The sequence below is a fragment of the Talpa occidentalis genome, unplaced genomic scaffold (assembly GCF_014898055.3).
Source record: "Talpa occidentalis isolate TD23 unplaced genomic scaffold, MPIMG_talOcc4v2.1 talOcc4.11, whole genome shotgun sequence".
NCBI lineage: Eukaryota > Metazoa > Chordata > Mammalia > Eulipotyphla > Talpidae > Talpa > Talpa occidentalis.
Window position 1 is genome coordinate 66997350 of NW_023601104.1, and position 27309 is coordinate 67024658.

The window sequence follows — 27309 nt, forward strand, 5'->3', positions numbered from 1 at the left end:
CCTGAGGCCAGCTTGAGAGGTTGGCAGTTTCTTTTAGTTCAACAGAATCTAGTACTGGTGTTCTGCAAAGACCCAGCTGGTGCAAAGATTTTTATTTTAACAACCAAGACTGATTTCCTGGCCTCAACAAAGAAACGTCCTGAGAAAGGCTTTATGCTTGAGGGGTCAGCTGCATACTCTGGACAGACAGAATCAATCCTACTCAGGTGGCTGAGGCCGCCACTGTGCTGCAGAGAATCTGCTAACTCTATTTTGTTAAGAGTCCTTAACACTTTGAGTTAATGTCTCTTTTTCTCAACAGAAAGCTTAGGAGGAGAAAAGGGAGTTTGCCATGTTCTGCATTATTCGGACAAAGTGATTTTTTTTGTATGGGGTGAGAGAGAGAGAGAAAATTAATGATCTGAGCTGGACCCCTGACTCTTGGAACTAATGAATTCCTGAAACCTCCTTTCTGTCTGCCTATAATTCTTGGTGCAAAAGTCCTGCAAGTAGCTATGAAAATTCATTAAGCGTCAGTTGTAAAAAAAACAAAAATTAATGCAACCCACAAAACTATCCATGCCCTCAGTCCTTCCCTCTTTCCAAATAGCTGAACATTTTTATGTGAAAGAAAAGAAACAAAAAAATAGACTGTAGTCAATATACATAACTAATCAGCAGCAGTGCCGTGAACATCAGAATGAAAAGAAAAACCAAATACGTTAAATTCCTGTTAGACCAGCACCTGACTTTCTTTAGGCGTGGCCAGTTCCTTTCTTGACTTTTGATTCACATGAGTTTCTGTATGTGTGGGCCTCAGTGCCCACCTGCAAGCACAGTTAGAAATGGGCAGCAGGAGGGAAGTCTATTGATGTTTGTGTAGTTAACCTATTTATAACTTACCTGAGGCAAAAAACATTTTTTGTTTATTACTTGGAACAAAAATTACCTATAATACAACAGGATAAAAATAAATAAAAGGGTAAATTCATTAACAAATGCATTTTAAAACCTACTTAAAATCCTGAGTTTGTGAAATCCTTCACCCCAGCCAAAAGGGCAGATATTTCTTCCCTAGAAATCCCCAATTACTATGGACCCAACAGTTCATGTGGGAAGATCCATGAGGGGATGGTATCTTGGACTGCAGTCCTAACTTCCCTTGCGTGTGTACCTCAAGAGGCAGGGGGAGATGCCACAGGATGTCTTACCAAAGGTGAAAAAGAAGGGCTGCACCCAAATCCTCTGCTCCTCCCACCCAGGAAAAGTCACTCAGTTCTTTCCAGAGAAAGTGTGAATGGCTTTATCCTCAAAGGCAGAAGCCCTGGGTACCATCTTGTGATAGGAAGGAAGCCAGGGCATCTGGCTGATGACGACCCAAAGACATTCAAAACAGAAGATACTCCCTCATCCCAGGCTCAGGAGTCTGAGTAGCAACCTCCATGATGGAGATTCAGGAGTCTACAGTGTGGCCATGAGATTTCTGGGAAAATGAATGAATATTGTCTTTCAGTTCAATCTCTATATAACTGTAAAAAGCTATATTTTAAGACACACTAATGCAATACACAACAAATTATTACAACTAATGTAAATTTTTACTAATGGGGATTCCATTCATGGAACATAAAAATACTTAAGCTTCTCCTTCTCCATCCCCGCTACATTTTCAGAAGCTGGCTCACCCAAGGGTCAGTCAGTAAATTCAGTCTACAATAGTTGTCCTCAAGGGGTAGAAGTGCCTGTAATTTTTACAGCTCTCTAGGTGATTCCTAAGTGCAGCCAACATTGACATCCACTGGGGATGCAGTTAATCTGCCAATCACTTCATCCTAGTTATGCTGGATTAAGATTTCTCTCATCTCTCTCCTTCTATGACATACAGCTCTCGTCATTTCATTCAACGTCATTTTCTTATAACATTGATGGGGAAAAAAAATCCTAGCTGATCATGAACAAAACTGCATCATTCAAGGACCTTTCATTACATATCCTTTCACTTAAAGTTAGTTTCCAAGAACATATTGATGAGACATTAAGTCAGGACTTGCTGTATTTAATTATATTAGCCCTGACAGCTTCCCGAGCAAACTTAACCCACAGCATAACATGTTTTACATTGAAATACACTGTTTTCTGTGGCAATGGAAAGTGGTTTGACATCTCACGCTTCCCACTATCTTTTGCAGAGCATCTTTTCCTTGCTGCCTCAGCCTGTGAAACATTACATTTAAGTATTCAGTCTTAGCTACATGTTAGGTGTTTAAAAGATAAGAAGAAGGATGAGTAGAAGAAAGAGAATCAGTTACCATGGTTTGGGGTCTGATTTCTCAGCCAAGTGCTCACTTTCTCCAAAACCTATGGTTCATTCCACCTTCCCACCATTTCAAAACACATTTGACTTGTGCTCCTCTCTTTCATCTTAAAATTATCCTAGATCACCAGCTTATGAACCCAATAAATTTATAATAAGTAATAATAAACAACTGATAACATCTTGATGGATTATCCTACCCAAACTGCAGTTCTGCATTTTTATAAAGTCTTCTAAGTGTACATTGTCTCTATCTAAAGGAAGGCTCTAATCCTAAAAAGTAGGCATCACATGTTAAGGAAGGAAGGGTGATATAAATTAAGGGATCAGGCAAAGCACCCCAGAAGTCCCAGATGGCCACTCAGTTCAAGTCAACCCTGGTCATAGCAGTGGCTTTGTCCCCTGCTGCTGAGTTGCCCAGCCACTGGCCTTACCTCTGTGGGACCACTCTCTGCCTCAAGGTGATGTATCTCCTTATATGGCAGCTTCTCACGATTTCCACAACATACAGCACATAATGCGTAGATGCTCAAAGAGTGTGTCATGGAAAATTCGACATGTGACTGCTTTTCATTCTTCTGCTTTCCACAAACATCCCTAGCCTTTCATTAACCATTTGTCATATTTTTTAAAGACCTCCAGAGAAAACTATTCCATTTCCTAAACCAAGTGCTCATTCCAATGTTAAATGCAGATTTAAAAAAAAAATAAAGATAACTATATTTCTGCACTTAACTGATTAGTGGCTTTCCATAGCTTTTCCAAAGTAAAGATATTGATTTAACAAGATTAGTCATAGGATTCCTGAAGGGCAGAAGTGACACGGATGTATCCACTACAAGGGAAGAAAATACAGAAACAGAAACCATGGGTAATAGACGTGGTGACTGACAATCACTCAGTCCATTCCACCAGTCATGTGATCACATTCCCTGGCCAATGATGGTTTTGAAGTAGGTATGCGACTTACCCCCCTGGTCATTTAGAAGAAAAAAGAATTATACCAGGGAATTCCTAGGAGGCTTCTCCTCTCCCAGGAAAGAAACACAGAGAAAGAGCAGTCTTCTTTCTCTGAGCAATGCCTTGTCCAGGGATTACACTGGAAACTGCTTCAGCCATTGCAACTATGAGGATGCTGGCCTGGGGGCAATGTCAACTCACCCAGGATGACAGTGCAGGAAAATGGGGAAACACTGGGGTCACTGATGATAGATGAGCTGCTGAGCCAACTGAGCTACCGAGTCAGAAGCTTTATCTCTGGACTTCTTATTTTGAAATAAAATACATTTCTTTACTTTTTAAACTAATTTAAGGTTTCTGCTACCTATAGCTAAAGGCATCCTAACAGAAACAGAAAGCAAAAAAGGAAAGAATCACCAGGTACTACCTACACTGGAAATGTTTCACCATTAAAGTGGGTCTCTTTACTCCACTTTGGTCAGTGACTATATTCTGAAAAGGGTAATTGTGTGATTTATTATAACAAGAAGACAAGAAATGGAATAGATCATAGATTCTACTCTTTGTACAGATTTCTGTCAATGAATTTGAAAATGAATTTGTTAAATCAGAGAAGAAACTGATTCTACATATGTGAATAAAGAGTTTTGTGGATATTACTAGCATTTTACTGATCAAGCCACTTCAACATAACATAGAACTTTCACACCTGATCCTTTCCACCCCAACAAAACAGTTCATTCCAGTCACAACTCCCTACAGCCAACGCAAGAAACAGAGCTCTCTCTCTCTCCCCAACGCTTTAGAGGCAGTACAGTTGACAGTGTTTAAAAAAAAAAAACAGAACTTTAGAGAATTTGAGGCCATGAATCTATAGCTTTGCCTTAGAAAGTCATCTAAATTTTCTGCTCTTGTTACCTCGCAGGAAATGAGACTATAATCTATTCAGAATTTGCACTATTTTTAGCCAATCCCAGCTACCCACTTCAATCTGTTCATTTTTAAAGGTTTATATGGGTTTTAGCATTTTCTTTAGAATACTATTCATATTGTAAAATAGGATGTGATAACCTATAAATAAAATAACTCACTTAAAAAGAGGACTGAAGATAGCCAGTTAAAATGATGTTAAATAGGACTGCTTTTTAAAGGATCTCAGTGTTTACATTTTTAATGATGAAGAAATAATCTCTACTTACCTTTACAACCATCATACTCTGACTACACTTGCCATGCAACACTGCTTTCTACAATGGTATGTCTCATGAAACACTTATTGTCATCTGTATTAGTTTCCTGTTTCTACTGTACCACATTACCACTAACTTAGCAAATTCATTTAGAGTTATATGGGTCAGAAGTCTGAAATGGGTCTCGAGGGCCTAAAATCAAAGTGCCAGCAGGGTGGTGTTCCTTCTGGAGGTTTCAGAGGACCAACCATCCATCTCCTCACTTTTCCAGCTTCCAGAGGCAGCCAGCATTCCATGGCACACAGTCACATCACTCTGGTATCTGCCCACCTGGACATCTCATTCTCTGACTCTGACCTGCCACTCACCTCCTCTTTTACAGACATCTATGGTTACATGGGACTCACCCAGATAATGTAGGTTACTCTCCCCATCTCAGTGTCCTTACCTTGACAACATCAGCAAAGTTGTTTTTACCAGTCACCAGTCCCAGAGATTAGGACACAAACATCTTTGTGAAGCCACTTATCTACCTTCCACAAAATTCATCACGTATGAGGGAGGTTTTCCTGTATTTCATCTGCTCTTTGAGTATGTAGGAAACTGTATCAATTAATGTTGATCCAGAAGTTCTTATTGGTATTAAGTCACTTACTGCTTAGTAAGAAGTTATCTTTGCATTTTATATTTTATTTTGTTCATTTCAAACCAGTTTGTGTAGAATAGAGGCTAAATATTCACAAGTATGATATGTTTGTAAGGTAATTACTGCCCAGTTACATGCTGAATTTGTTGAGGAATAATGCAGTAATATTGTATGCACCATGCTGATACACTTTGCCTGCCCAGGGGAGGTCTAGCCATTGTTGTATTCTCCTTACCAGATGCATATTCCACAGGCAACCCCAGCTACATTTCAACTACAACCTCTATGCTAATCCTTAGGGTAATGATCCCAGAACTGTATCACAGCCCTCTTCTGAATTCAAGACTGAAAATCTAAGTCACTTCTGGATATCGTTCAGGCTCCTCATATTCAACCCACCCACAACCAGTTCACCATCTCCCCCAAACTCACTTCTCTTCCTTTATTCCCTGTCTTCATCAGAGGCATCACTACCTACCCATCTGCCCAAGCTGAAAACCTAGAAATCCATTCTCTTTTTTACTCCCAACCCCATCAGAGCCACGGACCTGTCACTCTCAGCTCTCTAACTAGCTACTTTTTCTCTACCCCACTACCTCTGCCTGCACTCAGAACTTCATTTCTCACGGGGATCGCTGCATTGGCCTCTAAATGGTCCTTTTCTCTCTCCAGTCTCAAGTCGTCCCCCTCTTTCTCCACTACACTGCACCACAGTGGTTTTCATAAAGGACAAATTCAAACCTCTTGGCACTGAGAGTTCTTCATGGTGCATCCCTCGCCTGCCTCTCCAGTCTCTTCAATCACATTTCAAAAGAGCTTCTTTTGTCCCCTTACAATGTCCTTGCCAGCCCGTCTGTGTGTGTCATGCTCTTTCATCCCTCCACCATGCCTTTGTTTAGGGCTTTTCTTTGGTCTCCTTCCCCTCAAGTCTCTCCTCTCTATATATCCTACAAATGGCAAATCTGAACACATCAGGCTAATATAAATGGTCACCATCCTCATTTCTGTTCAGCCTTTATAAATCTACATTTATTATACAACTACCCACCCTGCACTGAAATCTTTAAGAAATGGACTCTGCTATAAACAAGACAGGGAACTACCTTGTTTTTCTATGTGTCCTGAACACTTTGCAAAGTGTGAGAAACATAACAGGTGTTTAGTTAGGTTTATTGGATAAATTAATTAAATCTAAAGAACAGTTCATCAAAAAACTCTAAATAAAGGAAGAACAGATGACATTAAATATCCTCAAGCATGTTTCTTTAGTTCTAGAGATTATAAAAAGAATTTCTCCTTAGATTGCAAACCTTTAAAGGTTTTACCAATTCCAGTTTGCACTTTAAAAAAATGAGAGAAAATGTTTTAAACTACCCTATCATGTGGTAAACAGATTGCAGTTTTCCCACTCCATGCTTGTTCAATGCACTTACCCTTTCTCACCACTGATGTAAAAAAAAGAGAGGGAGAAAAGAAAAAGTTGCAAGGGAGGAGGACAGAATGATCTTTAAGAAATCATATGTAATAAGATTCTAAATTGGAAGTTTCAACCAAGACATCAAGATACATTAGTATGATATTCCAGAGTGAAGTCCCAGAACAACAAACATATTTTGAATGAAATATCCCAAACTCATTATATAACACTTACACTCAACCTCTGCAACTCTGAAAGTACAAACAGGCCAAACTATAAAGACTAAGAGAATTTCTAAGGGGGAGTTTCTTTAGGGAAGAGGACATTTCACCTCAGGTCAGGAGAGTTAGGCTTCAAAGAACCATCCAGAGGTTATAGCATCTCTCTTGAAAAGTCAAGAGGAAAGTAACAAGGGGCCTGAGAGGGAAGAGAGTGTCCAGATGGGGTCAGCCTGCATCCACGGAGTCTCTTGCCAGAAACGAGGGCCAGGTGCTATAGCCAGCAAGTATGGGGTTGTCTGGACCCGACAGCTGAAATGAGACTGTGCTTGACAAAGGATGACAGCTCTCAGAATGGACAGAAAAGTCACAGGACTGACAAAAGCTCACTCAGAAGCAGGGCAGAAAAATTCCAAAGGGACAGAAGGTAACAAAATATATTTGTTTTCTGACTTCAGTCCATTCGTGCTATGTGTTCAGCTAGCTATGTACATCCCCTCCCCATTTGAAAGTCATTCCAAAGACTCCATGTGTCTTCTGGCTGGGAAGAAAAGAAGGAATTCATCCCAAAGTAGGTAACAGAGCTCTCCATGGGCAGCTGAGACAGGAGCCTGGTGATTTAACAGCATAAATATAAACATATTGGCAAAAACTGATGACTTTTTCCCCCAATAAATCACCCTCAAACAGAATATCCATTTTGCTCCATAATCCACACCAGTGAAAGAAGCTGTCACCTTAGACAAAGTAAAAGCGGGGGAGGGAGGAGGGAAAAGGGAGCAAGTGGGACTTACCCAGCCCCTGATTCTGCTGTTGCCACTCAATGGCATCTGGTGCCTGGTAGGTGGCTTCCTCCACAACAGCCTCATTTCCCTGCTCTAAGCCAGGTTCCTGTGATGTGAGGCCAGGGAGTGTGAACCCAGGCAGCTCAGGGTCACCATCGAGGCGCTCATCCAGAGCATCTCCATCTTTATCATCATCCTCCTCATCCTCATCCTCCTCTTCCTCCTCTTCCTCCTCCTCATCCTCTTCATCTTCATCTTCTCCCTCTAGGCAAAAAGAAATCAAAGGAAAACATGAAGAAATACAGTGAGTGAATACAAACGAGTGTTTTGAAATGACCTAAACACTACTTACTTTTTAAAACACTTACCTTTTAAAACACTCAAATCAGTTTTGTCAAATAATGATGATGCATCATGTGTATCTAGAGTCAAAATTCAGGTGAAGTGAATTGTTTTTAAAGCCATCCCTTAGTAAGCAGACTGGAATACTAAGAGAATTTAAAAGGAGAGTCCTAACCCCTTTATATTTCATAACACTAAACAAAAGAACTCTATTAGTTTCAGGTGCTGGGGATAGAACAATAATGTCTGCCTTTGTGGAGTTACTAAACAACTCAAGGAGGCATATAACAAGCAAACAGATACAGAATACAATCTTACACTCTGATTTAAACTGCAAGAAGACAGAAAATGTCAGGTGCTGCTGTTTCAGATGGGGAGAAACAGGAAAGCTTTTCTGATAAGGTAAAGTTTGAACAGATATTATACCAAAATAATCAATTCTCTTGTTTAATGTAAGCCAGTATATAGGGGAAGAGTTTTCCCAGCAGAGGGAACTGCAAGGGTAAATGCCTTGGGGCAGATGTGTGCTTGTCCTGTGCAAAATGACAAAGAAAAGACTGGATGGGGACAGAGAGAATGTAGGAAATGAGGTGATGGGGGAGACTGGCCAGATTTGATTCATATTTGTAAAGAATGACTCTAGCCAGGGTGGAAAACAGGCTATCTGAGAGCAAGAGACAAAGCAGACAACCCTCTTTAGATGATTTCAATAGCCAGGAAGAGAGAAAATTGCTTTGGAAGAGCATATGGGTCTGGAAGAGGGGAAAGGTGGTTATATCTGGGATGTAATCTCTAAATATAGTTCTACTGATAATTATCATATAGGATATATCTTATGATACAGGAAGATCCTACATTACTAAAATTGGGAAGTAAAAGACAAAGAGCAAAATCAAAAATTTTAAGACATGGAAATGCTAGAAGTCTAGGTGTGGGAATGTGGGTCTGTTTGGGGCCTTGTCTATCCAGAGGATGCACAGGGAACTAAGATAAGGTAACTCTTAGGGCAAAAGTCATGGTGTAAGGAAATACATCCTGAAAACAGCATGTTCAGATATGGCTCTAGATAATATGCTTAGATTAACATCTACACTCAGACCCCTACACTCTGCCCCTGACCACTCAGCCCCGGGTGGCCCGGGTGGTTATGTGTTCCCTGCCTGCTTATCCATTCTCTACTTGCTTGCCTGCTTTTTGATTTCTATCTTATGTATTTCTTTTTTTTTTTTAAGATTTATTTATTTATGCATACAAGAGCTCAGGTACAGGCCAGAGACTTGGTGGGTGAGAGGATTCGCCAGAGACAGAGTGGGGAACAGAACAGGCAGACTAACTGAAACACACTGCTGAGGGGAGCAGCGGGTGAGACAGAGGTCTGCTGCACCATATGGGTTGCTCCCTGGCTGGTCAGGGATCGAACTCGTGCTGCAGAGGCTGGGGATTGCTTCATAGTGCGGTGCTTAATCCCTTGTGCCACCAGAGAGGCCCCCTATCTTCTGCATTTCACTCAAACACAGAAGAAGTTTGGGAGAGGTCAGCAGAGCAGCTCTTCCAGTCACCTCCCCTAGAATGAAGAATGCACCCTCAAAATTGCCATTTTATTGTCCCATGTTGACTGACTTGATTATTTCATCATGTCAAATAATAACCGCTGCTAACAGCGACCTAAGGGGCAGCACTAATTGATGGTTTCTGAGTACCCTTCTCTCCAGCCAGGTGAACTTCTCCCACCACTTCTCACTGTTCCCACTCCCAGACCTGATACAGGCGACATAAAATTCCTTTTCCCTCTGGCTGAACCAGATTTGCCCAAGGCATTCCACCAGATTCATGGTTACAGCCAAGCACTGACAGAGATGCCTCACCATGGAGCTCAGGGATTTTTCCATAGATTCTTCCTAAGATCAAGTCACTTTCTAACAGGTCTGCTGTTAAGAATTCTGACCCCTAATGGTAGTGAAAACACTGACTTTGGTGTCAGCCAAAAAGGCCTAATGTAGGTGTTTGGACAGGGGACAGCTCAGCATGCAAGAGGGACTGAGACTCGCTTCAGTTTCTACAAATCATTAAATAGAGATGTCAGGTAACAGTCCCACCTGGCTAAGAGGCTTGATGATATTAAGTAGCGTGTCCATAGCTCAAACAGAAAAATGTCCTGTGGCAAATGGCAGGGAGAAAAGATGTGTCTAGACAGTATCCTCTCTAAGTCATTTTCATCTGTCTGGACACTCTCTGGCGGAACCTCTTAAGGGCTGTTTCATCACCATATCAATCTTTGGACTTACGGTAGGCTTTTCGACTAAACAATTCAAAAGCACTTTCCTGGCATTATCCTCCAAACTTACGTTGTTAGCTCTACAGACCCCAAGTTTTACTTACAGGCTACCTAGCTGGTGGTAAAACTGCACTGGGTGCTTAAATATTATAGCAGAGTCTCAACCAGACCATTAAACTCAGATTTTTGACTCTCTAAGGCAGGCCTGTCTTACTTATTGAAAATATTTTTGTCTCAGGCCACCAAAGCCAAGAGCTTTAATTTGAGGACCAGGCCATGGGTTAACTCCCAAAAAAAACAACAGAAGATGTGGGAGAAAATATGTCCCATGGTCCTGGCCTGAGTAATCAGACTCTGCCTCAAAGTCCACTTGCCACTTAATGGACAGATCACCGCAACAATGTCAGTTTCTCCAATTCCACTTTTATCACAGTATAGGCACCTTTAGACTTCCAGAAGACAGAAAAGTAACTAGCATCCCCAAAGTAGTACTGAGTCAAAGAAGAACACTTGTTTGAGACTGTCACCCCAACAGTGGGAATGAGATGAACCTGAGCAGTAACACTTGTTTCCCAACAGAACCTGTCTGCCTTGTCTTACTAGTAGAACAGAACCTCACCTGTACCTCCATCTCATTTAGAACATCAATGATTCATTCAAGTCCTCATCTTTTGCCTATTTATTCATTAGTCAAAACTCGCTTCACTAAGCCTTTTTCTTTCCTTTACAAAATTTAAATCTAAAGAAAACAAATTACAGCACATGAAAAGGAAGGACACCGGTAAAGGAAACAGGGGGCCTTGCCAGGCAGAGGTTGAGCATGTGTTGCTTTTCCTCCCTCTTCCCCTACAAGGACAACGGCTCTGACACAGCCCAGCAGCATATTTCGAGGAGAAACATTTGTTTGCATGTATTTTTCTGGGAACTCCTATACCTATATAATCAAAAACCATGTATCAAAATGGATTCCACACATAAAAAAATGACTGAACCATGAGGAATGGCACTGTTTTTCATTTTCCAGATTTTTTTTAAAGCTGTGCCTTGAATTGGGAGCAAAATTAAAACCAGAATTTAAACTTTTAGAAACAATTCTCCAGCAGATGGCGCTCTGGGACTGGCAGGAGTTGAAAAGTCCCAGCAGCTTCTAAAATAATGACCATAAAAGTCAATAGTTCACAATAGTAAGCTGACTTAGAATATATAGAACTTCATTACATTTCTAAAATTTTAAATGCTTCTAATTGCTTTTACTTCTTATCATGTAATATTAAATATCTACAATGTTAATGTTACTAAACTTAATGCTAAAATGAACCCCAAAAACACACTATCAACTAAAGAACTTTGAATTACTCTCTCATTTTAATCACCTCCTTCCCTTTAATGCCATTAATGAATTTTATATTCAGGGATTTTTCTTTCCATTCAAAATTATTATGGTTTTAAGTTCCACATACTTTATCCACAACACTGCTTTGCTAATTTCAATTATTTGTGGCAATTTGTTATACAAATATGTCACAATTTATTTATTCTCAGGTCAACAAACATTTTGGTTATCTACTTGTTGCCAATTTTTTGCTGTTATGCAGTGCTATTATGAATATTTTTTTTTATTATTTTTTAAAGATTTATTTATTTATCCATATTAGAGCGGGGATACAGGCCAGAAACGCCAGGGGTGAGAGGATTCACCAGAGACAGAGTGGGGAGCAGAACAGGCAGATGGACCAAAACACACTGCTGAGAGGAGCAGTGGGCATGACAGGAGAGGTCTGCTGTGCCATTTGGGTTGCTCCCTGGCCAGCCGATCGGGGATCGACTAGTGCTGCAGAGGCTGGGGATTGCTTCATAGTTCCGTGCTTAACCCCTTGCACCACCAGGGAGGCCCACTTCTACACAAGATCTTCTATTCAAAGATTTTCCTCAGGTATATTTCTAAAAGTGGAATTCTGAAGTCAAAGGATTAGAAACACTCAACATTTTAGATAATGTCTAAATTAATTTCCTGAATTCCACATCCTCACCAACATATGGTGTTGTAAAGCATAATTTATTTTTAAAAGCACTGCATTCTCCAGAGAGAATTTACCTTTGCTTCAGTAGAGTCAAGCTGTGATATAAACCTGGAACTTTACTCCCCTTTTAAAGACACAGGCTTAATGTGAGGAGTACACTCCAGCTCCTCTTCTTGCTTCTCACCCACGTGGAGGTCCTGATATCACTATTTGTCCTAGAGCAACTTTTCCTTTCTAATCTGCTTATTCCTTACAGCTCACTCAGGTTTTAGCTCACATTGGGATGGAACAAGCTAAAATGTACCATCCTTTAAATTTTTCTGACTACTTGCAATCACAATGCATTAAAACATAGGTTTTGTCCAAGATCTAGTGGCTTTGCTAGAGTCCATCAGAGTCTCTATCAGAAGCTAAAAATCCAAATAATGTGCTTTCCAAGGGTATCCATATCACCAACATCTGAAGTACAAGAGGAGTAATAGATTTTACTGGATTTTTAAATTCCATTTTAAAATTCTCCCAACTTTAAACACTCACAAAAGTATCTGTAATGTAGGGTGCATTTTTACATGGGATAAAATCCCAAATGTTATTGTTTATTAAACATTCTGCTCTAAACATTTCCACTAATTTCTTCAGTTCTCTTTTTGTAAATGATTCATCATAGTAATTTTGTAAAACTTCTTACATTAACCTACACAAATTTCTTGAAACCATTTTACTAAAATTCAAGCTTTCCATGAACTATTATAGTAAATATAAGAAACTTCCTCCATTCTAGCTTTGACAATATTTAACGTATTTAAAAGGTACAGATATAAGGGGGGAAAAAAAGACTTGAGACAAGATAATCCATCCTCTTAAACAGCAGTTGCAAACGTTTTAGATTCAAAGTTTTAGATTCCCACATTTCAGATAGATGTTTAAATATAATCTCATTACATTTAATAGTGCTTTCTTTAAATTATAGGATTCTGATCTTGATCATGTCATCTCCTATATCTGGTTAGCAAGCAAAAAAATAAAAAATACATATTACTACCCTCCAATTTAGATGGCCATTACACAATACCTTTTTAGCCTTGACCTCAAATAATTGGCACAGTCTCCATTATCTTCCATAAATCCTGCCTCAAATTAAATGAGTTGTCTGCATAAAGAGAGCAAAAATGGCAAGTTCCAGAATCTAATGCCTGTTCATTAGACAGTTCACTTTTGATTCAGATGACAGTTTCCTATGTATTTCCCTCAGGAAAATGAGATTACAGCAATACTATTCTTTTTCTCAGGGGTGCTATGCAGGGAAATGCAAAAGTCATATTAAATATTGCATCTATAAATTCTGAGTCATCCAAAGTAAAACCTTACTCTTCAGTAATTTGGTATTTTTAAATATTTGCTTTAAGCAACACATACACATTTTATATATAGGAATCCATATACACTCAAAAGACAAAGTTAGCTGGATTGATTGCTGTTTTTGAAAAAATATGTGTGAAAGTAATTTCCCCTTCATATTTTGAAACAGGACTCAACTAACCCAAAATGATGTTTATGTATTAATTTGTGGAAATGTCTGTTTCATCACATCTGAATGAATTTAGCTCCTTGAAACCAGAGAGCCTATCTTATTCTTCTTTTTGCTTCCCCCCACAACAGGATCCAACATTATGCTTCACACAAAATAAGCCCTCATTATTTGCTAAAGGAACAGAAATAAGCCAAACAGCACTATAAAGGCAGGACAGGAATGGACACAGGGGAGGTTTTCTGATCCAGCAGACCAGGTAAAGGAGGAATCAGAGTCCTTAGTGGATTTTGCAGGTCTTTCATTGGGGTTCACCAGGCATACGGCAGGCAGGGGTGCTGGGGGGCCAGGAGGCCGGCAGGCCTTCCAGCCCCTAGCAAGTCTTCACTCTATCCGGGCTCTCCGGCCTTCTCTCGGCTTCCGCTTCTCTTGCTTCTCGCTCAGCTTCTACTGGCGTCCTCATGACGCCGCCCTTAAAAGCCCAATCTTAGCCCAGGTGAATCCTATCTACATCTGCCCACACCCTACTCCAGGTGCCCGCCATCAGGCATGCATTCAGGACCACAAGGATCCATCATCTATCCTGATGGTGGGAGGGCAGAAAAGCCTGACATTTTTTCCTTACCCTAGAGGCACTCTAATTCATGCCTCCCTCTTCAAAATAGTAGCAATGCTTTTATAGGGCTCCAACGTAATTTTTATTAATATACATTACGTTTATACTTCAAATGAGTATTAACTTTTTAAGAAAAATCTATCTGCATGATTTTGTCACATTGTAGGGGTGGGGTGGGGAGTGGTACCTTCTCGGGGTACAAAATAACTCCAAAAATGTTTTTAGAGAAAAATCCTCCTCCAGTCTTCTTTTATTCCATTCCCCCCAGCCCCTGCTTCTCAAAGTAGGTTTAAAGAATCATTTAACTTTACTGAGTTCCCCTGACCTGACTGAGTGCAGGTATTGGTCTGGGTTCTCATGAAAAGGAAATAACACTCAACCCTATCATGGGATGCAAAAAGTTTAACCAAATATTCACTGACTTTCTAGCAGAACATAAGTGGAAACCACCACATCCTCATATATAGAGTGCTCAATTCAGGTCTCAAGATAGCACTGGATTTCAATCAATAACAACTATAGGGTAAGTAGAAAGTTCTTACCTACGGCTCCTAACCCAGAGTTGCAGGCAGAGGATATGACTATTTCATTATAAAAACTGTTACATAGTAGTCGACAATAAATGATAATAAGTTTAAGTGACAAATGATGTAAAGTGTTCATATTTATTTTGTATTTTTTCAATGTCATGTGTATGTTTACTACATGCAGGATCTCATTTTATTCTCATGGGCAAGAGATCAGAACATCATTATCCCTGCTTTACACAGATGGAAAAACGGAAGTCTAAAAGCACTAACTCATTTGGTCAAGATCACAACTGGATTTAAACTCTGGTTTAAACTCAGCTATGTCCATTTCCAGAACCAGAGTTATTTTCCATCAATCCACACTGATCATCAATGTGAGCAGGGTGGGCTGCGAGGCTTCATAAAAGAGAATGAGTTTGAACTCAACTGTTTCTGTTTTTCCTTCCTGGCCTCCTTTAGCTTTCACTTCCTAACTGTAGAGTATTGTAGCTGAGGATTATTTGCTACAGAATGTGACAGCTAACCTGTTATCACACAGACCTGCTTCTTGTTTGGTAAGTGCAGTGTCATATGTCCTGGACAGGAGTCGTGCCACACTGTTAACAGACAAGATTTCCTGTGTCAATCATGACAGTAGGTTGGCTGTCAGTTTCCTAGGGATTGAAGGTTTGCCCTTCAGCCTGGAAACAGCACAGCAAATATGTGGAGTTGGGGGTTGTAGGGTAAGGAAAAATGTCAGGCTTTTCTGCCCTCCTGCCATCAGGATAGATGATGGATCCTTGTGGTCCTGAATGTATGCCTGATGGCAGGCACCTGGAGTAGGGTGTGGGCATAGGTAGATGAGATCCACCTGGGCCAAGACTGTGCTTTTTTTTTTAAGGGCGGCATCACGGGGACGCCAGCAGAAGCCAAGAAGCCGAAAGAGAAGCAAAGAAAGAGAAGCAGAGAACGCCAGAGAGCCCAGAGAGAGTACGGATTTGCTGGGGGCTGGGAGGACTGCCAGCCTTCTGGCCCCCTAGCACCCCTGCCTGCCGTGTACCTGGTAATCCCAATAAAAGCCTGCAAAACCACTGAGGACTCTGACTCCTCCTTTACCCGGTCTGCTGGATCAGAAAACCTGCACTGTGTCCTGTCCAGCCCTCTACAGGGGTTCTCTACATAGTGGTGGGGCCTAAAGGAAATTTATATCTCAACCTTGGCTCTTCTATGTGGAAACAGGAATGGGAAGGAGAAAATAAGTTACCCTCTGTGTAGGAAACAGCCAAGAGCTGAAATGCCAGAAAACCTGGCAGGGTGCCTGAAAAAACTTGCTCCAGTGTTTTGGGTATAGAATATTGAAAACCTTCTCAGACAGAGCATGGAATGGATGAGGGCCTGGGAACCCCAAGAGCTTGTGAGCTAACGTAAGACCAGGGAAAAATATGTACCTTGTGGCCTAACTCGATTTATATTTCTTTCACTTTATTTATTTTATGTTTCCTTAGGTTTGAGCCAAGTGCTTTTTATTTTATTTCTACTAATTTTAGCTGAAACAAGTGAATGGGTTTCATCTGCACTTCAGTTAGGGGTTTTAATGGGATACAGGTCTTGACAGAGCAAGCAAGCATATACCCTGAGAAACCCAGAGTGAGACCCTCCGCCCACCTGGAGACCCCCTCTCAGCTAAAACCTGGAAGAGTCTTCGTTGGTTTTTTGTTTTTTAAGAATTTCCAGAGAGTCTTATGTCTGCATATATATTGAACAGAAGAGAGGATGTAAAATGGCTAAAGAAGAAAAGGCACTGGTGAATGTAAGCACAAGCAGTGTAAATCTTCCAGGCTAGATTCAATGTTTCCAAGTGTGAAAAATTTTTAGATCTTGTGAGGTCATCCAAACTGATGCATTATGTCTTTCTTCAAATCTTTTCCATTGGGAATATGTAAGCATTTAAATGTTAAGAGGTAATCTGATGCCAAAACAACTTTGGTGTTCTGAATAAAGCCTGAGAAAATGCAGTTGATAATATTCTTAGTTTATATCTTGTTAAGGTTTGTAACTGTAGTCCAATGCAATAGAATTCTCAAGTTTATACATGTGAAAGGGGAGTTATATCCATCCTCTTACTGACAAATATGCCTTTATAAAATGCCTTAATTTTCTGGAAACATCTAAAATGCCATAGAAATCTCATTCTGTGATTGCAACCTACATCTTCACTTCAACAACTGCAAAAAATCCACCAGACATGGAAATCCTTGGTTGGACAACTCCTCTCAGGATTTTCAACCCTGGAGTATATGTCCAGACGAATCATTCAAAACCAATTATTTTGCCAGAGATTTTGAGCATTCTCCTCTAGAGAGACACGGTTGCCACTTCCTATAAATCAAGGCTCCGTTAGCCAGAGGCTGAGTACCTGGTTACATGGAAAAGCTATCACTTCTGCCATTAAAAACTTCCACTAGTCTTAAGAAACAACTCATCTAGCCAATATTGCTAAATCAGAAAAACCTGCTTGATTACTTGTCTATAAAATAAATGACATAGTGTGATATGTATGTTAACTTGGCCACCCTTTAGAATATTTTTCATATTTTTGGATTTGTAACCACTTACTTTTTAATAAATACCAAGAGAACAATGAATGTACCTATGTATGCAAATCTATACACACCAATACAGACACATATAAGACTCACAAGTGTAAATATCAGTTGTTTGCTTCTCTTGGAGGGGCAAAGCTCTCTCTCCTGACTCTCAAAGACTTTTCTGTACTTTTTGTGATACTTTTTTTGTGTATCTGTCTTGCCTGTTGCAAGACAGATATGCTCCCTAAAGAGCCAGGCCTACTCCTATTTCTTCTTCGTATTTTCTGAATCACTAAATGCTTGTTAAATGCACAAATGAATGAATAAATAAAACTTCTGAATATGTAGAGTGATAAATCCTTTTGTCACCATGAGGCATTATGTAAAAAGTCTAAGAGCAAATAGTCTAAGCCATGCTAACTTCCTGGTGCTAGCCATAGAGGGACACACCCCACACACACACAAAGATGGAAAGAATCAACTTGTAATTATTCCAGTAAATGAATTCTCAATGATAGGACAGAAATTCTACCTTCTATGATAAGATAGAATAAGAAAGCATACCAGAAAACTTTGATCTTTCTAAACAGCAGAATTTGTAAGTAAAGCTTTATGGAAATAGATCATAATATTGATTTTAAATATTTCTGAAACATCACTGGCTATGTGAGCATTACTGGCAAACATGTGATGACCATTTTAAGTGCTGACTTACTATCCTATTCTATAGAGCGTATAGGTACTTAGAAATCTATCATAAATGCCTAAGAAAATATGATGATTTGAGGATGAGACAAAGTGACTTGCCAAAAGAGGCAGTTGATGACTGAAATCATTAGTAATTCTGTTTCATAATCTGTCACATAATATGCTTGAAAATGCTGCAAAGATAAGAATGAACAAAAAATTCCTTCCCTATCATATTTGGTGATAATATTAGACGTTTCATGGGTTCATGTTGATAGAGCTATGAATGCATTATTTTTATTAAATTCCCATTTTTTGGCCAGAACAGGCATCTTTGGAGGAAGAGAGTATCTAATTCATCACTGAAATCAAACAAAGGGCATATTTCATCAAATATTCTTTCCCACATCTTCCCCACATATATATCACTTAAGTGGCTGTGACATTGAAGCAAAATTAAATCCAAAGCATTTACAAAAGCAAAGGTCAAAACTTGTTCCTATTCTTAACATAATTAGCATGAACATTTCTAACCTCATATTATAGTCTCTCAGGTAGCGGTGGTCTTCTTTATTGTACATATCACACAGACTGAGTTTCATAAGTCGGGCCTGGTTAGTACTTGGATGGCAGACTGAGTTTCATAAATATAGGCTTGAGATGAGATTTTGAATGTTCTTTCTCATTCACTCATTCAAGCTTCCCTCTGAGTTGAAAAATTACATGAAAAATGAGAAAATACTCTCTGAAAGAAATGCATACTGGAAGGACCAAAAAATTGATTTTGTGAATTAAAGTGCAGGTGAAGAACAAACACTTCTTTCATAAAAGTTACATGAGCTCTGAATATTCTCAGTGGGACTACTGAAGAAGAATATCTCTGACACATATCCATAATGCCACTTTAAGAATGTATTTCCCAATTCACTTTTGATTGACCAAAAGAAAAAGACAAGGCACCTTGACTTCAGTATCAATGATACCAAAAATACAAGCCATCTAAATGAAGGCATACTTTTCAAACATGACTTTCTCATGAAATTCCTCTATTATCAGTACAAAAACTCCTAGGACAGAGACAGAATAAAACTTCCAAATAAGAAGGGAAAGATAACACCACTATCTCCTCAGCAGAGGAAATTAAAAGGTGCAGTAAATATATCAAAAGTATTCTCAAAGGACTATGGAAAATACCCATGAAATTAAATACACATATGTTTTGTTCTGCTCAAACACAGATATGTTCACATACAAACACTTATATACAGAGGCACATATACATTCACACACAGAGAGATATGCACCTCTGAAAAGGCAAGAAAATGGATGTTACTAAAATAGATAAAGCAACAAATGACAGAATAATGACAGCTTTCTGCCCCATGTGTGCTGCCTGACTGGGAGAAGACGTCAAAAGCACAATCTTTTAAAAACTAAATATAAGGACAGCCAAAATGATCTGGGAAAAAAAACATTAGAAAAAAAGTTAAGTGAAATGATATATTTGGTCTCATTTTTTTAAATCAAACTATTTTAAACACAACTTGTCTGTTGGACACAAACAGGTAAAAATCTCTTTATATGTATTTTTAAAGGTAATATGTTATATATTTTTAAACATTAACATTTTAGTAAGCTAATTATTTTGAGTTTGTTCAATAAAGCCTCTAACAAATGGGCCTTTTGAAACAGATAAGGAAATATGAATTTTCTAGGATAATGGCACTAGATTATATAGCCCAACACTCAGTCTGTTATGCCAACAGCAAGACATTAAATAGGACAAGTCAAATCAAGAATTCAACTTTTCCAGAACAAGGACACTGGTATTTCTTCTCTTGCAGAAGAACAGTAACAGACCCAGAGTCATTTTGGGAGACTCCCAGCCAATTCACTGTGCCCCATGTCTGTCTGGTCAGCACCATGGTGAGCACCATGTGGCTTCCCATTTCCCCCTCCCTGCAAGACCAGACACTGACTTCCAAACACTAAGGGAGGAAGCACTGGGCATGTGAGAAAGGATTAATCACAAGATCTGGGAACTCTCTGTTTTGTGTTCTCATCCCCCACCTGTTCTTGGAAACCTTATACCTTGCACAGTAAGACTGACAAAAATTGTTTTCTGAATATTGAGCTGTTAACCTTCAACTCTACAGAATTATTATTACAATTTTACAGCATAGATGAATTTCCATCTTCTGTGGGAATATACAAGTTTGATTTATTTAAAATAAGTAGACATCCTCAGTTGGGTTTCTAAACTGCAGAAAGGAGAAATTCTTTAAGAAATTTTGAAAGTCTCATTCCACTGGCTATATTAGTATTAAAATATTTTAAAGACAGTTAACCCAAATTTTAAGATTCCAAGTATGTTTTCATAAGTATTTAGAAATTTTAAGTTACAATTTTGGAACAGAGAAAGATTTCCCTGCTCCCAAATGGCAACTTAAAAACATACATACAATGTAATGTATAATTTGCCATTTTCCTAGCTTGAAAAAAAGCAAAACACTTTTGTGATGTTTACATTTCAAAGATACTGAATACAGCCCTAGTAGAGTTATGCCTGAGATAAGTATAACACATTCTTTTTTATCGTCCTGGAAACATTTATTCCCTAAAAAAGAGTGAGCAAGAAGTCAAATGTACCCAACAAGGTGACAGATAAGCCATTATCCCTTCAAAAATCAAACTGTATATTACCGAAATATGCACAAGGTGGATTTTTTTCTAGAAGGAGGATTTTTTTCAGTGACTGAGAAATGTAAAATACACCAAAACTTCTCCCACTCTACCAATGCACATCTTTCAGCTGAGTGTTCCAGAAATAGAGCATGTCTGTTGCATATTTTACATATGCATACTAGATAAAAAAGATAGAAAGATAATGTTTATGTAAAAGAACACAGTAAACTCCTTAGAAGTAGAACCCTGTGCTGTGTTTAATTCTGTCCCCCAAAAAAGATACATTTGTATCCTAATCCATAGTACTTGTGAATGTGACCTTATTTAGAAACAGTCTTGGTAAATGCAATCAAATTAAGATAAAAGTATTGGGCCCTAGGCCAATGGCTGGTGTCTGCAGAAGATGAAAGAAATTTGGGCACAGAGACAGAAGCCCCAGTAAAGGTGGAGGCAGAGATTGGAGTGCTGCAGCCACAAGCCAAGGAATGTTTGAGGTCATCAGAAGGTGGAGGGACAAGGGACTACCCTCCCCTAGAGGCAAAAGGAGCATGGTCCTGCCTACATCTTGGGTTGATCTGCAAAAGAATAACTGCAAGGGAAAAAATTACCACTCAGTTTGTGGTACTTTCTTGTGGCAACACTGGAAAATTAACACATGCCCCCTTAGTCATTATGTCACAGAAATGTAAAGGAGGATAAACAGGGCACCCCATAGATGCTATTTTCAGGTTGATCTGGGCCATTAGTTATCCCTTAATGGAAAGATATCCAGAAATTTCCACAGAGGTTCTCTCTCCTCAGGATTCTGGTCTCTAATAAGAACAAGTATTACCCATTTCCCACCGGGAAAAATGATCACTACAAGAAGTGTTCCCAAATGCAAAGAAAGATACTAAAATAACTAAAAGGAGTAATAATGCAATTTTATAAACACATGTTTAACTCAAGAACTGTATGTCATTTGTCACACGTCACTAAGATTAAAATTCAAAAGGTACACAGACAACTTGACGTACCATAACCCATAGCCTTAAATAAAAATAAATTATCTTCCTTTGGTTATAATCCTAAAGTAAAATTAAAATACCTTACCCAAAATCTCAAACTGCATTTATACCCCTGGGCAAGGTGGAGCATGATACAGCCAGGAATCTAGCAGGTTTATCTGTTTAAATCAGTGTGTAGTTGTTTCAGCTTTCAGAGAACTAGAGGCACCAGGATAATTCTAATTGTGATCTTAATAACATACTAATTAAACATAAAGTTTATTCCCTGGTATTTGGGAGAAAAGGTGTCTTCATTCAAATCTTGTCTTAAGCCCAACAGCTAGCAGAAAAAAAAATATTTTTTAATTAAAAATGTCTTTCATCAGCCTTGTTAAGGATCATAATTTAGTTCCAAAACTGACAAAATATATTCTCAAAAGTAGCTGGAATTGAATTGTGTAGAAGAAAAGACTTGAAACTCCAGGCCATCTTAGGCAAGTAAGGAAAATTCTCACATATTTCAATACAACTGCCACCATCTACTAAATTTAGAAAATTATTGCAGTTTCACAAGTATAGATTATTCCCAAATATAATTTTTTTCTCTGATTTAATGAGCCCTGCTGGGTAAAGCTGTCATCTCAAACTCAGGTTAATTTGAGGAAACCTGCTTTTTCCAGATGGCATCAAGGAGAGCACACAGCTAATATGAAATACAAAAGTCAAAGTCATCCAGTTTTTATCTGAATGTGGAGTAAAGAGCTGTTAGCCTCTGAGCTCACTTCAATCCATTTCTTAAACCACATTTCTTCTGTGGGATTCTCCACACTACTCCTACAATGTCATACTTCTCTGTCAGAATACTACTAGTTGCCCTGGAAATCTGCAATACTGCAAACCTGGCTAAACTGTTTTAGAGCAGACAAAATATGAAATAACAGCACATCCTATATCTATACTACATGAAACACCTGGTTAATGTAATGCCCCAAAGCTCACCTGTCTTCCAAATTACTTCAAGAAACTTCACTACAAATCTCCGGACAACTCCCACCTCCAGACAGGAGTTAGTCACCTGCTAAACTGCTGAATATTAAATGACATTTTGCCCTATTTCCAGTCTTCTTGCTTGTGGATGCGTAGTTGTCTCACACTTCTTTTTCATGTTCAAAATCGATGTCTTGGAAAGTATAATTGGGCATGAGTTTCTCAGTCTTAATAGATTAAGAGACTGCCTCTCTCCAAATGGTGGAACATTCTTTTTTTTTTTTTTTTTTTTTTTTTAATAGAGGCATTTTTGTTTATTTATTTATTTATTTGTTTGTTTTTTGTTTTTGTTTATACATGCACTGAGTACAGTCAGAAGCGCGGGAGGGTGAGAGAATTCACCAGAGCCAGAGTGGGGAGCAGAGCAGGCAGGCAGAAGGACCGAAGTACACTGCTGAGGGGAGCAGCGGGCAGCAGGAGAGGTCTGCGCGCCATGTGGGACCCTCCTCCGGTGGCCGGGGAGCAGCCGGGGATCGAACCGGCGCCGCAGAGGCTGCGGGCAGCTTCGCAACCCAGCGCTCAACCGCTGCGCCACCGGGGAGGCCCTGGTGGAACATTCTAACCCAGGGATGGTACTAAAGGGGAATTAGTAAACATTACCAACCAGAGTGGTGTTATGAAAACACAATGCATGTTAAAACTTCCATCCAAGAAAACAGGGTGAGGAAAATCAAGTTTTCCATTTAAGCCAATATTTTCAACCCATTCTGCACACTGAAATCATCAAAGCACTCTAAAAATGTTGACGGCAGCTCCCACCCTACACCAACTGTGAATTGCTGGAAGGACTTGGGCATTAAGGTTTTTTAAAAGCTTCCCAAGGTGATTCTAATGTTCAACTGTAGTGGAGAACCTCTGATGGAGACCAGGGGTCAGCAAGCCTTTTTGGCTAAGGGCCAGATCGTAAATGTTTTAGGGTTTGTGGGCAGTTAGTCTGTCACATCCACTCAACTCTGCTGCTGTGGCACAGAAACAGCCACAAATAATATATCAATGCGCAAGTGTGGATGTGTCCAATACAGCGTTACTGAGGAACACTGAAATTTGAATAGTATGTAACTTCTACATGTCACCAAATGCGGTTCTTGTGATTTTATTTTTTTTCAAGCATTTAAAAATGCAAAGACATTCTTGTAACAGATTGCAGGTCACACAAATCAAATGGGAAGCCAATTGGTCTGGATCATAGTTGACTGATTCCTGGTCTACAGTGCAGATTGAATACACTTCTCCTGAATCTTTGCTCAAATACATTTGCTCAGTGACCCAATTAGTCCTAGAATAGATCCCCTTTATAGCGTGGATACCTTCAGATTCGAGTTGGTCCAGACTATATGAGGCAGCTGTATTAACACGGCTTACGGACGGAACATCAGTTCTTCCCTCAGAAGATGCCCATTGGGAAATGCTGAGTGCCTCCTCTGTGATTCCAGGGGGCGTCATGGGAGGGCCTACGATTGGTGTGAAGAACTCCTCACTTGGCCTTGTGACTGTGTCCATTGGGTCTGCCAAACACAAGAAACAGAGCTTGACTCTAAAATGATCATTATGATAAATGTGCACCTGTGCTTTTACTTTTTAAGCAGAAATGATTAATGAACCAATATCATAGATACATTAAGCATGGCACTTAAATCAGCCTCCTTCCCTACTCAAGACAAATTCTTTATCTTCCAGAAAAACACATTTCTCAAGTCAGAAATCTGTCTTTTAACACTTAATTTTCTATTTAGTCTACAGACAATGTTCTGGCTTTTGCAGGATTTTATATAATTTTTACCAAAAGTAGAAATTTTTTTTAGTTTATTAAAATATATTCCAAAGACTACTTTTATTATTACTTAAGTCAATGAGTAAGGGCCTAGAATAAATGTTTGGAATATATTGCTCATTTTCAAAACAGCCAAATAAAGCCTGAGGTCTTCCCAAATGTAAAAACTCTAGAATAGAGTGTTTTGGAAGCCTGATTGATCATACAATTTTCTGAAGGTAATTTTTTAAATGCTGATTTTCATGCCTTCCAAATATCTCACCATATTGCATCAGAACCTCTCGGAGGTAAAGACTGAAAACTATTTTTAAATGCTCCCAGGTCTGTTGCTGTGATGAATAAAATTTGGTGCAACCCCTTTGGAAAACTATAAGGCATTGCCTCCTAAAGTCAAACACTCATATACCCTAAGGCCTAGCAATCCCATTCCTACGCACATACCCAAGAGAAACCCCGACAATGGAGAACATGTCAAAGAATTTTCATGACAGTAATCATCATAACAGCCAAACCTGGCAATGCCCCAAATGCAAATCATTAGGAGTGACTGCATGAATAAACGATGATATACTTTCATAATGGAATATTATAAGCAGTCCAAACAAAATAATCACAATAAATCTTAGCCATAGAATATTAAGTAAAAAAAGTCCTAAAAAGGCCATCTATAGTATGATACTGTTTTTATAAAGTCAAAAACAACTAAAAATTTTAAATGTATACTTTTTTTAATATTTTATTTTATATAATTCTTACTTTTTTTATTTTTGTACAATGTATGCATTTTTCATTTTGGTTATATTCCCCATACAATTGCACCCCCCCTTATTTTGACCCTAATTCTTCCTCTTCCTGCTCCCTCCCCCTGTAGTATGTCTCTGGTTTATAGTTGCTTGTTGATTTTGATTTTTACTTTGATATAATTAGTCTTTTTCCTGGTCCCTTATTTAGGTTTTCTAAATTCCTGCTATGAGTGAAACCATCTAGGATTTTTTCTTTTTCTTTCTGACTTATTTCACTGAGCATGAGCCCTTCCAACTCCATGCATGTTGCTGCAAATTGCATGAGTTTATCTTTTTTGATTGCTGAGTAATATTCCATGGTGTATATGTACCACATCTTCTTGATCCAGTCATCGATTTTGGGCATTTGGGTTGTTTCCATAGCTTAGCTCTTGTAAATAGTGCTGCTATAAACATAGGGGTGCAAGTGCCCTTTGGAATTAATGTTTCTGTGTCATTTAAATGTATACTTTTAAGAGAAAATATAGATGCATTAAAACTAAAAGAAAAGGAAGTCAAGGAAATTATGGCTACAAGATTCATAATGACAATAACATTCAGAGAGAGAAGGGGATGAGATGGGAAGAATTGTTGGGTTAGTTAGGTTACTGATAAAGCTATTCTTTAGGGGAGAGGGAGACAATCTTGCTGGCAAGATTGTGGAGAAAAGGCAACCCTAGTACACTCTTAGTGGTAATGTAAATTGATACAACCACTATGGAAGTGCCTCAAAAAATTAAAAATAGGGGCCTCCCCGGTGATGCAGAGGTTGAGCGCTGGGTTGCGAAGCTGCCCATGGCCTCTGCGGCGCGGGTTCGATCCCCGGCTGCTCCCCGGCCACCAGAGGAGGGTCCCACATGGCGCACAGACCTCTCCTGCCGCCCGCTGCTCCCCTCAGCAGTGTGCTTTGGTCCTTCTGCCTGCTCTGCTCCCCACTCTGGCTCTGGTGAATTCTCTCACCCTCCCGCGCTTCTGACTGTACCCAGTGCATGTATAAACAAAACAAATAAAATAAATAAATAAAACATGCCTCTATAAAAAAAAAAATTTAAAAAAAATTATAAAAAAAAAAATTAAAAATGGAACTACCATATAATCCAGCAATGCCACATGTGGGTTTCTATCCCAAGGAAAAGAAAACAGAATCTCAGAGATATGTGTATCCCCAAGTTTACTGCAGCATTATTCACTATAGCCAAGCCAGAGAAACAACGTAGGTACCCATCAATGGAAGGATAATGAAGATGTGGTATAAAAATATAATGGAATCTGAGTCAGCCATGAGAAAATAGGAAGTACTGCTGTTTGTGACAACATGGGTGGACCTTGAGGGCTTTATCCTAAGTGAGATAAGTCAAACAGAGAAAGACAAAGATTGTATGTCTCACTTATATGTAGAATTTTAAAAAGCCAAACTCAGAGAAACTGAAAACAGAATGGTGTCTACCAGGGGCTATGGGGAGGGAGAGAGGAGGGGCAGGATGATGGAAATGGAGATATATTGGTCAAAGGAAAAAAGTTGAGAATCTAAACTATACCATGGTGATTATAGCTAATAATAAAATATTATATATTTGAAATTTGTTAGGAGACTAGAACTTAAAATTTCTCACCACATGGGAATGCAAACTGGTCCAACCTCTATGGAGAGATGAGTGGAGAACCCTCAAACTACTAAAAATGGAGCTACTGTATGACCCAGCAAGTCTACTCCTAGGAATCTACCCAAAGGACACAAAAATATTAATCCCAAAGGAAAACTGCACTCCTATGTTTACTCCAGCACTATTTACAATAGCTAAGATATAGAAACAATCTAAATGCCCCAAAACAGATGACTGGATCAAGAAGATGTGGTACATATGCACAATGGAATATTACTCGGCAATCAAAACAGATAAACACATGCAGTTTGCAGCAACATGGATGGAGCTGGAAGGCATTATGCTCAGTGAAATAAATC

At 39.1% G+C, this 27309-nt stretch overlaps 1 protein-coding gene across 1 annotated transcript in view; it reads right to left on the reverse strand.

Moving 5' to 3' along the window:
- ARMH4 (armadillo like helical domain containing 4) overlaps window positions 1-27309 on the reverse strand; it is a 105234-nt gene that overhangs the window by 59922 nt on the left and 18003 nt on the right. Inside the window, exons 4-5 of the mRNA XM_037503416.2 lie at window positions 24101-24298; window positions 7519-7773 (exon numbers count right to left, since the gene is read on the reverse strand). Coding sequence (XP_037359313.1) covers window positions 7519-7773; window positions 24101-24298 — 453 coding nt within the window. The remainder of the gene's footprint in view (window positions 1-7518; window positions 7774-24100; window positions 24299-27309) is intronic.